The sequence below is a fragment of the Erigeron canadensis genome, chromosome 7 (genome assembly GCF_010389155.1).
Source record: "Erigeron canadensis isolate Cc75 chromosome 7, C_canadensis_v1, whole genome shotgun sequence".
Lineage (NCBI taxonomy): Eukaryota > Viridiplantae > Streptophyta > Magnoliopsida > Asterales > Asteraceae > Erigeron > Erigeron canadensis.
This window is the reverse complement of record NC_057767.1, coordinates 2,330,038-2,341,247: the sequence shown is the minus strand read 5'-3', so window position 1 is coordinate 2,341,247 and position 11,210 is coordinate 2,330,038. Positions and strand designations below refer to the sequence as shown.

The 11,210-nt window shown below is 37.4% G+C and overlaps 2 protein-coding genes across 2 annotated transcripts; both read left to right on the top strand.

Annotated features, from left to right (window-relative positions):
- The first annotated feature begins 3,821 nt into the window (after positions 1–3,821).
- On the top strand, positions 3,822–6,624 carry LOC122608171 (pectinesterase-like). The gene is made up of 2 exons (XM_043781261.1): positions 3,822–4,719; positions 5,821–6,624. The coding sequence occupies exons 1-2, from the start codon at positions 3,864–3,866 to the stop codon at positions 6,510–6,512; spliced, it is 1,548 nt and encodes a 515-aa protein (XP_043637196.1). The 5' UTR covers positions 3,822–3,863; the 3' UTR covers positions 6,513–6,624.
- A 1,842-nt stretch (positions 6,625–8,466) lies between these two features.
- LOC122607942 (pectinesterase-like) lies at positions 8,467–10,233 on the top strand. Its single transcript, XM_043781024.1, has 2 exons — positions 8,467–9,449; positions 9,542–10,233. Exons 1-2 carry the CDS (start codon positions 8,471–8,473, stop codon positions 10,231–10,233), a joined length of 1,671 nt encoding a protein of 556 aa, XP_043636959.1. The 5' UTR covers positions 8,467–8,470.
- The last annotated feature ends 977 nt before the right edge of the window (positions 10,234–11,210 follow it).

The following is an 11,210-nucleotide window of genomic DNA, read 5'->3' as shown; positions in this document are numbered from 1 at the left end:
ATGAAATAACAAATCAAATAAAGAGAATTCATCGTTACCGAATACAAAGAATTGAACGGAAATAACGAGAATAATCCAATCGTAATATCGATCTTCAAGGATGATAAATCTGATCAAAAGTCTCCTCAAAAGGTCTTAAAAACGGCTGGAAAGTATGAGATAGGGTTTTGGACTGAAAAACAAGCTATTTATATGTTTCCCAAAAAGATTGTGCAGAATCGACCTTAAGCTGCTGCGCAGCTCCCTTTGACCGCAGTTGACTTCTTGACTTTCATTGACTTTGCTGGAAACCTACTAGACGAGCTGCTGCGCAGCTTCGGCCCTCTGTTTTACAGCTGCCACGCAGCTTATAAGCTGCTGCGCAGCTTGTCTTGATTCCATGTTTGACTTTCGTTGACTTTCACCAAACTTCATCCAAACGACCCGGAAATCATCTGTAAGCACTTATTTCACTCCAAGAGTGTCGTTTTCTTAAGAAATACGCTCAAGTAGCTGCTACTAACCTGAAACACTAACAAATACCATAAACGCAACAAATGTATACGAAACGCTCATTAAACATGCTAACTTAACTATATAAACCGTGGGAAATGGGTATAAAATACGACATATCACAGGGATAGGTTGATTATGAAGTTGATGTCTTACATAAACAGCTGCAGCTCGGGTTATATATTGAGTTATGTATAAGCCATTTTCATCGAATCACATACAAACAACCTTTGGGACCCATTTGACTTCCGGCCCAACGGTTTTTGTCTTGACAGTCCAGAGAAAAGTTTCATCGATTCGACGAATAGAATATGCATTCCACGGAGGATGAAAACTCGGAATTGAATATGAGAAGAGTTTTCGTGGAAGAAGTGGTGAAACAAAGTCATTCACTTTTTACACTGGTTTTGGTGCAAGGTCAAACAGCTTCGAAAACGAATATTTGAATGACTTTGACTTAGATGATTTGGGATTGTGAATAGGTTTCCATTTTGACTTTGTCAAATGAGATTTTGCTCGGGAGATAAACAGTGAATTATCTTTAAATGAAAGGAAAGATATAAGAGTCTTGGTTCCATCAAAATTTGGTTTCGGAGAATACCTTCTATCCTTTTGCAAGGAATAGTTGGTGAAATGAGAAAATTTTCTTTCATGGGGTTTTGGAATATTGAATTTTGGTTTGGATGGTGTTGGTTTCGGATAGCTTTGTGGTTTCTCAATCTTTGGAACAGAAGATTCACTTGACTGTTTCAGAAGTTTTGCAAGCTCATCTTCAAGAGATTGTATTTTTTGAAACAAGAGTGGTATTTTCTGCAAGACTAGATTCCAAAGATGAGATGGTTTCTTTGAGTTGTCTCAGAATCTTCCAATTTATTTGTTAAACTCCGAACCTTTGAATACCAATGATCATTTTCCTTTTCAAGATATTCAATGCTTTCCAGACTGAGATCATTCGATAATTTGAGTTTGTCTAAATCTTCTTCGAGTTTGTCATTCTCTTTCTTGAAAAAATCATTTGATAATTTGATTTTTTTATTCTCTTCTTTAAGTTTGTCATTCTCAGTCTTGATCCCGTGAAACTTGTTAAAAGCATAAAACTTTGTAGAATAAATCTTTACAGCACAAGGAAAATTATGAGGTTGTACGGAAGTAGTTTGATAACATGTGCACACCTTATTTTTATGACGGTACTCTTGATCCCATGTAGGTTCTGTTGTCATGTTCGAAAATAACTCTTTCAAAATGGGATCATCCGAGAAAATGTCTGAAGGAGTCGACATCTTGACTAAAATTCAGTCCAGATATTCAGCCTAATAACAACTTTAGCCTAACAACTAAATACTAGCCCAAAACCAACTAGTGCTAAATCATGGCCCAATGAAACTTTCAGTCTTACAAAGTAAAATGAATTTTCAAAAATGGCAACCCAAAAATAAACTGTTTGTCTCAACGTAAAAGAAATAATGAATTTAAAGTTGACAACTAGTTTATGAGTTCCAAGAGAGTCACCACGTGACAGCACAATTTCAAAATGACAATTCACTTTTGCTATATAATCACGCGTGACACACTTTAACTTGTCACCCACAATTACCAATACACGTTATCCATTGATACACACGAAAGCATGCGTTCTACCACACTTGTTTTATCTTTCCTTTCTCGAGATACCTTTCAAGTCTTCAAGATGTATATCACTCGATTTCCTTTTCTTTTTACTTATTATCAATACAACTTCAAACTCTTTACCTCACACACACTCTCTCGAACAGTTCTCACAACCAAACAAATAGAACACAATTTTTCTGTTAACAAAATTTCTTTGATTAACGCTTTGAACAATTATGCTTTCTTTTACAAAGTCAACTACTCAAGAGATTAAACACGTAAAAGACTCAAACAACCACTCACAACCACGGGTAATGAAGGACGAGTTTGAAGAAGGTTGGTTCAAGAAACTGGTAACTGTGTTTCTGCTTAATAAAACAAATGGGTTTTAAAGATTATTGGGTTTGAGTTGGGTATTTGATGAACTAATACCGGTATTTGAACAAAAGCCGGTATTAGTGAAGAAATTAAAAATGAAGAACAAATACCGATTTTGGCGAATGAAAAACTAATACCGGTTTTCGAGAAAAAAAATTTGGACAGAGATTCTTTTTGTAAAATGAAGAATTAAAGAACTAATATCGGTTTTGGGGTAAACCAGGTATTATGATGTCAATAAGGTGAAAGCCAGTATTTGTATAGATTAAAATGAAAGCCGGTTTTTGTATGGTGAAAGTAAAGCAGGTATTTGAATGGGAAAGGTGAAAACTGGTAGGAAAACCGGTAGGTATACCAGTATTTCAACTGAAATTCAAAGAAGAAAAGAAGTGAAAACCAGCAGGAATACCGGTATGAAAACCGGTATTAAAATTACAAATCAAAGAAAATGGAAAACCGGTATTTGAGTGTAGCAGAAGAAGGAAGGAAGCAGAAAAACGGCGGCCGGAAAACTCGCCGAAAATATGAAATTAAACACGAAAACAGGTAGGATGTGGCGCCATGGGCTCTGATGCCAATTGTAAAGTTTAAATTTATTCTTGAATGATGGATATATGATAGATTAGATCAAGTGTGTGTATATGTGTACGTGAGGTTTGTGGAGAAAACCGGTAAAGGTAAATAAAAGGATTTTATATATATGAAAGCATTTCTTACAAATGGGGGTGGAAGGGGATATTTATACATTCCACTAATTAACATTAACACCCCTTCCACAAATATAATTTTACAATTAAACACCATAAAATATAAAGCTAACAAGCCTTGGTCAATTCGTTTTCCATATAGCAATTCTTATATTAGTAATAAATATTGTAAAACGCGTGTATTTGACACGAGTTTAAAATCTAGTTTTAAACTAATGTTTAACGTGAATGTTATGCTAATTTTTATTACGTTATACGTACGACTATGGTATCCGCGCAATACGGTGACGGTGGTGGGGAAGGCGGTTTAGTCATTAGTGGTGTCGGTGATGGTATTATTGGTGGTGATGTCGGTGAAGTGGTGTAGATTGATATAATTATGATAGTGTAAATTTTTAGAAAAATAAAAGTTTAAAGTGTTAATTATTAAAATAAAAACTTAAAGTGTAAATTAACTATTTTTATAACTGGAGTGTGTAATAATTTTAAGCATATTTGCTTTTAATAATTAAGTTTAATAACATGATGCAAACAATAATTTCTTTTGATAATAAAAGGGAAAGTAGGACTGGGGCAGGGATATGTATATAAAATAGGGCATATATCCACGATCGACAATTTGATTTACTTAAACACCACCCACAATCATAAAAGTTATTGGTGAGAGAGAGAGAGAAGATGTGGGATTACTACTCCAACTCCGGCATGTCTTGTTCATTGGTAGTTTTATTTGTATTTGCTAATTTGCTACTCCTTACTACTAGTACTACAACCCAAAAAGACATGATCGAATCCACCATCAACAAAACCAAACACATCATCCAAACCAACTTACATACCATCAACAACCTTCTCATCAAAGCCAATCCCGATGATCATCGCACGAAAATCGCCCTCCAAGATTGCTTGGAGCTGGGAGATGGAACCTTACAAAGACTCGACATGGTCATTCGTGAGCTTAGAGCGTATCCAACAACCAACAATATTTATAATAAGGCATCTGCGGCCGATAACCTTAGAACCATGATGAGCACGACTATCACCAACAAAGAAACATGTTTGGATGGATTATCCCATGATGCACCTTCCAAGAAAGTGCGTAAAAAGATTTTCCTGGGACAGGATCGTGGAGGCCAGATGTGTAGCAATGCTCTAGCCATGATTATAAACATGACTACTCCTAGTAGTGATGATAGAAGGATTAAAAAAGTAGTAGTATCGTGGCCAGAATGGTTGTCTGTGGGAGATAGGAGGAGATTGTTACAGTCGGGGGGGGAGGTGACCCCGAACGTGACCGTGGCCGCGGATGGCAGCGGGGATTATACGAACGTGGGGGCAGCGGTGGCAGCTGCACCCTCCAAGAGCGGAAGCAGGTACGTGATAAAGATAAAGGCAGGGGTGTACAGGGAGAACGTTAACATACCAAGCAGCAAAACAAACATTATGTTAATCGGGGATGGAAGAAGTAACACTATTATCACCGCAAGCGAAAGCGTAGCTGGCGGCAACACTACCTTCAACTCGGCTACCGTAGGTAGGTACCTACGTTACGTAATTCATTAATTATACATTACTACCTTCTTTCCTATTAATTATTTAGTTTAGAAATATATAAAGCCAAATTACTAATAACTGATATCGGCTAAAAACTTATAATTGTCGCACGGATGCATTTTGAGCTAAAAATTTACAACTCTGCAGCCGTGATTGCAGTAAAGTAGTTTTCTCTTACTTAAATAAATTGTAATGAATTCCCTACTTAAAATGGCGCCCGGTATCCCGACATGATTTTGGTAACTCGATCAGATTATTAGTGACAGGGGGCTCGTTTTTACTCTACCATATATACCATTACAGACATGGGAGCCCACACTATTTTGGTTGAGATACCAAAAAATATGGTTGGGATACACCACCCGCTTAACATATGATCCAAATATATACTACAACATTGGTAATTGAAAAAAACGTACTGTACTACTTTTCCTCTTTTAATTTATGTCTCATCGTAAGATCCAAATAACAATAGCTAGTTAATTTATTGAAGATTATACTGTAAAATGTATAGGGAAGATCAACATCCTGTCAAAGAAACAAAAGCTTAATTATTTACTTTGTGCACAGATTTTGTCGTTTATAGACTTTACTCACTCACTCACTTTTCCCTGATTTACGTCGCTTTTAATTTACATATATATCTCCATGTTCTGATCAACTCGATCGTGACACTTAATGTAAAATAAGTTATTAGCTAGATTGTTCAAGATTTGATTTGATTCAAATTAAAGTTAAAAGACAAAGGAAAGACAATTTTTTTTTGTTTTTAATACTAATTAATACTCGTATGAAAACATTGTTTAGGCTAAGATTGAAAGTGGCCAGACAGGCGGGGAGCTTTTAGTCTTAGTTTTCAACCTACCCACGTTGTGATATACTCGATCTGTATATGTTTGTTTTAATTCAGAATAGAATATAACCACGTGCTTTTTTGTTTTTATTAGTACAGTAATTTTCTTTTCCTATACAACCTGCAACCTGATTTTATTTAATTTATATTACGAGTATTATTATATTTTATTTGTTACTTAATATTATCAAGGATATATAATAACTGGAGTATTATATTGATGTTCAGCTGCGGTGGGTGATGGATTCTTAGCACGAGATATTACATTTCAAAATGCAGCCGGGCCTTCAGGGGAACAAGCCGTGGCATTACGCGTCGGCTCTGATTTATCCGCATTTTATAGATGTGCTATGCTAGCCTACCAAGACACCCTTTATGTTCACTCTAATCGTCAGTTCTATGTCAACTGTGTGGTTGTTGGTACCGTCGATTTCATATTTGGCAATGCTGCCGCTGTCTTTCAGAACTGTGACATACAAGCCCGTAAACCCAACCCCAAACAAAAGAACATGGTCACTGCTCAAGGCCGGACCGATCCTAACCAAAACACGGGAATTGTCATTCAAAAGTGTACAATAAGTGCTACTTCTGACCTGCAACCAGTTCAAGCCGACTTCCCAACATATCTTGGAAGACCATGGAAGGAGTATTCTAGAACAGTGGTGATGCAATCGACCATCAGTGACGTGATCAACCCTGCAGGATGGTACCCATGGGATGGGGATTTTGCTCTTAACACTTTGTATTACCGAGAGTACCAGAACACCGGGCCTGGAGCTGATACGTCTAACAGAGTCACATGGCCTGGATGGGGTGTCATTACCAGTGCTACAGAGGCCGCCAGTTTTACCCCTGGAAGCTTCATTGCTGGAGGTACTTGGTTGCCAGCCACTGGCTTCCCTTACTCGCTTGGTTTGTAAATTAATTTGTAATGGCAATTAATGAACCAGATTTGGTGGGCTTTTAGTAGCTATAAATTAAATAATTTGGGAACCTATTATTGTCCCAATAAGAGGTATGCAGTTTGCTTCATTCTGTATTGTTTTTATATGCGAGAGATAGTGTTCGCGCGTTGTGGCGGTGAGATGGTGGGGTGATAGGTCATAGGAGGTGATAAGTCATTGAGTGTGATAGCCAAATGCTTTAGCCGTACATGGCTCCACCATCGAATGACATCTCTAATAAAAGAACATGAAATTTTAAGAACACCCATACAAATTTTATAATTTATCGATATACGGTTTTTGAGATAAAAGATTTTGAATGAATTAAAAGAATAAAATGATTTTGAATTAATTACAGGAATAAAATGATTTAAGAAACGTGAGGTTGTTGGCAGGACATAATTGGACCAGTATATCCGCAAATGGGTAGTCAATGTAATTCTTGCAGGCCATCTGCCAAGAAGTTTGGGTCAGGTTCGCCTTATGGATGTACAGCCTGCATTTGTAACAGTAATGCCAAGTAATGAATGCTTATCGAAAGCATGTTGTCATTACAAATATACTTAACACTTAAATAATAAGGTTCTAAATAGTTCTAGAAGTTTGGAAAGCAAAATAACTGATCTAGGGGTCTCTGGTGTACTCCTATTTTTAGATTGATTTTATACAGATCAAAACTTGTGGTTGAAGGACGACACCGTTAACTTATTATTGCTCAACCTACATTTTTAACACTTACCAAAGGTAGATACCGATCGAGTAGTGAATGTTCAATGAAAGTCGTCAAAGCTTGGTAGTTTAAAGTGGTCAAAGGTATATTATGAGTCTGTTGCTACCTTACTGCAGAATACAGGATAGTCTGCTAATAAACGAATCTCGATTTCAAGGTTAATTAGCCGAATAGCAATACATCAAAACCTGAGCAATACTACTACATGCATGCTATAACATAAATAAGACCATAGGTTTCTAAACTTTAAACCGTCTCAGTATATATGTGTTTAGGATTAATACTTTAGTAGTGTTGTAAGAAGTATCTGAAGCTTTGTTTTTTATTTCCGAGGGTTGTCTCATGTAATTTCCTGAGAACAAAGTAGTACTGTTTGACATGGATGATATTCTGTCTACATCACTTTATTTGTGGTTTTATCAGGTAATACATGTTGGAAACTTTTAGTTATTACACTAGATACACAATACCATGCTTAAGTTTGGCCAGATTAACAAACTCCACATGTATACATGAAGAGATGCATACAATTTGAATATACGAAGAAACCACTTTAAGTTTGGTTATTTGATAATGAAAACATCCATATTAATTTTACCCATTTGATGACGTACCCTCCCAGCGGTACGCAGGACTTGACTCTATGATACGAAGGGACATTCGTCACGAAGAATCTTACAAATAACATAATGTGATAAGGATCGCCCTCCTACAAAGTCGGGATTTGGTCTTATCATTTCTGATCAATAACTAAGGAAATAATATTCCTGGCCTAAGACTTAGGGAAACCCTAAAGAGGCTTAACTTTTCCTCCAAGATAAATTCTCCCTATAAAAGGAGATTCATAAAACCTCACGAAGGCATTATTATTCATAATATACTCAATTCGATCAATCACATCTAAAGCATAATAGCACGATCTTAATCGGCTAACAATCAAAATCATAATTGATTGGCGTAAAGAGATTCACTCTACCTTCGGGGAATCGCCAACAAACAACCAAAAACACCAATCATCCCTCTTTCTAAACCTAATCTCGGTTTGGTGCACAAACACCATTCTTCAAGTTATAAACTTAATTTACAGAGCAAATAAAAACACCAAAAAACTATAAACCATCATTGATTTATGAAACTTTTAGTTCTCAAAAATCCGGCCAGTTCAATTTGTTAGCATTTAGCTAGGAATATTGGTTTAACATACATGAAACTTTTAAGTCTTCTTGCTTCACTACTAATAATAACTTCCCTGCAGCATGTCCATGGAACTTCAAACTATGACATGCCGCCGGCCATCATCAAGTCCGCATGTGCGGTCACTTTATATCCAGACATATGCTACTCATCTATGTTCTCCACTACCGACGACACCCAAAGGGTCTCAACAAAAGTGGATGTAATCGAACTAGCCATTAATAAAACAAAGGATGCCATCCGATTAGCCAACTTGGAAATAACAGAGAAGCTGCTGATCACTGCAACAACAACAGCCAATGATCTCACAAAACTGGCTCTTCGTGAGTGCGTAGAGATGGGTGCCTCAACTCTAGAAGATCTTGACATGGTGATACAAGAGCTCCTCGGGAAAAAGGAATCTCTTCTTCACCAGAAAGACGACAACCTTATAACTCACCTAAGCACCACCATCACCAACCATGAAACATGTTTAGACGGCCTCATTTACATTAATTCAGAAGTTTCTAAGGGATTACAGTACATGAGTTCAATTATCCAACACCAAGAGCATGCAGAAAAGATGTGTAGCAATGTTTTGGCTATCGCCAAGAGCATGCTGACATCATCAGACACAAATTTAGCCAATAACAATAACGATGCAGGTGGTCGTCGAAAGTTAAAGGAGGAGGTCATCATTTGGCCCAAGTGGTTATCTGCAACAGACAGGAAATTGTTGCAATTACCAGAAGTGAAAGGTTACGTGACAGTAGATAAGAATGGTAAGGGGAACTACACGACAGTGGCAGAAGCAGTGGCGGCGGCACCAAAGAAAAGTGATCAGAGATACACGATAAAGATAACCGCAGGAGTTTATGATGAGAATGTGGAAATTCCAAAAAAGAAAACCAACATCATGTTTATCGGAGACGGAAGAAGTAACACAATTATTACTGGAAATAAGAATGTCGCAGGCGGCGGTGTTACTACCTCCACCTCTGCAACCGTAGGTTAGCTAGCTTAGCTTGTGTTAGTTTAAGAGATCTTCATTTTAATTTATTATTGATCCAAATTATACATATATATATATGCATGTGTATAGCGGTGTTGGGTGCGAAGTTCTTGGCACGAGATATTACATTTCAAAATACAGCAGGGCCATCGGGGCATCAAGCTGTGGCATTACGTGTAACTGCAGATCTATCAGCATTTCACAAATGTGGTATGGAAGGCTACCAAGATACCCTTTATGTCCATGCCAATCGTCAGTTCTATGTCGCCTGTGTGGTGGTCGGTACCGTTGATTTTATATTTGGCAATGCAGCTGTTGTCTTTCAAAACTGTGACATACAAGCTCGCAAACCCAACCCTAACCAAAGAAATATGCTCACTGCTCATGGCCGCTCTGATCCCAACCAAAACACGGGTATCGTCATTCAAAAATGTAGAATAAGTGCTACTTCTGACCTGCAACCAGTTCAAGCCAATTTTCCAACTTATCTTGGAAGACCATGGAAGGAGTATTCTAGAACAGTGGTGATGCAATCGACCATCAGTGACGTGATCAACCCCGCAGGATGGTACCCTTGGGATGGGGATTTCGCTCTCGACACTTTGTATTATCGAGAGTACCAAAACACGGGGCCAGGGGCCGATACGGCTAACAGGGTCACATGGACAGGTTGGGGTGTGATTAAGAATACTACAGAAGCAGAGAGTTTTACCTCCGGGAGCTTCATTACTGGATATAGCTGGCTGCAAGACACGGGTTTCCCTTTCTCTCTAGGTTTGTAGTAAATGGTAATTAAATTTGGCAAACTACAAATTCTTCAAATAAGAGCTCTTCGAGTTCGAGATCGATCGGTTTGCTTCATACATGATCGATGTCACAGTACACACTCCATCATCATGATTTTCTTCTCATGAATATTATATTATGTTATCTAAAAGAAAGAAATAATTATATATTGCAAATAAATAATGTGTACATAGTTGCTACTTGCGAGCGCTGTAAACTAATAAAAGTGAGCCACATCATATATCAACGCTTCATCCTCGTACAACATCAAAAACATGACGTCCATCGACAACGCACCTTCACGATGCGTCATGTGCTCCAAAGACGCCCCCATGACGGAATTATTGTCACCGGCCATGGGCTTTAATCGGACTCAACGATCAATAGGTCAATATCAGTCAAATTTGAATAAATCGGTCAAACCTTTTTATTTCTTAAACGTCCTTTTTAACTAATATTTATACTAGATTTTAGACCCGTGTCCAATACTTGACACGGATTTTATGAAATTATCAATATTAAATATATTCATATATTTAGCATGTAGAAGCTTCTAACTTGTAATTTGATATGCATTAAAAAAGCCACCATTCTATTCGAATGATAATAAGTAAACGATGAAATGTTTGCTAAATGAATACTGTTAAATTAGAAGGATGTATCGTCGTTCATCTTTTGCAACACTTCTTTGTAGACAACATTCGTTGTATTGTTTTTAGGCTTCCCGTCTTTGTCGCATATCAGCACCTTGAGACCCTTTTTCGACTTCACCCGAGAGATTGCAACATACAACTGTCCGTGCGTGAAAACTGGTCGTTGTAGATACAAACCTACGGTTGATAAAGATTGGCCTTGACTTTTGTTTATTGTCATTGCGAAAGAAACGACCAACGGAAATAGTCTTCTATGAAACTTGAACGGGATTCTTTGATCTGACGGTATTAACTTCATTCTCAGGATGTAAGTTTTGTAT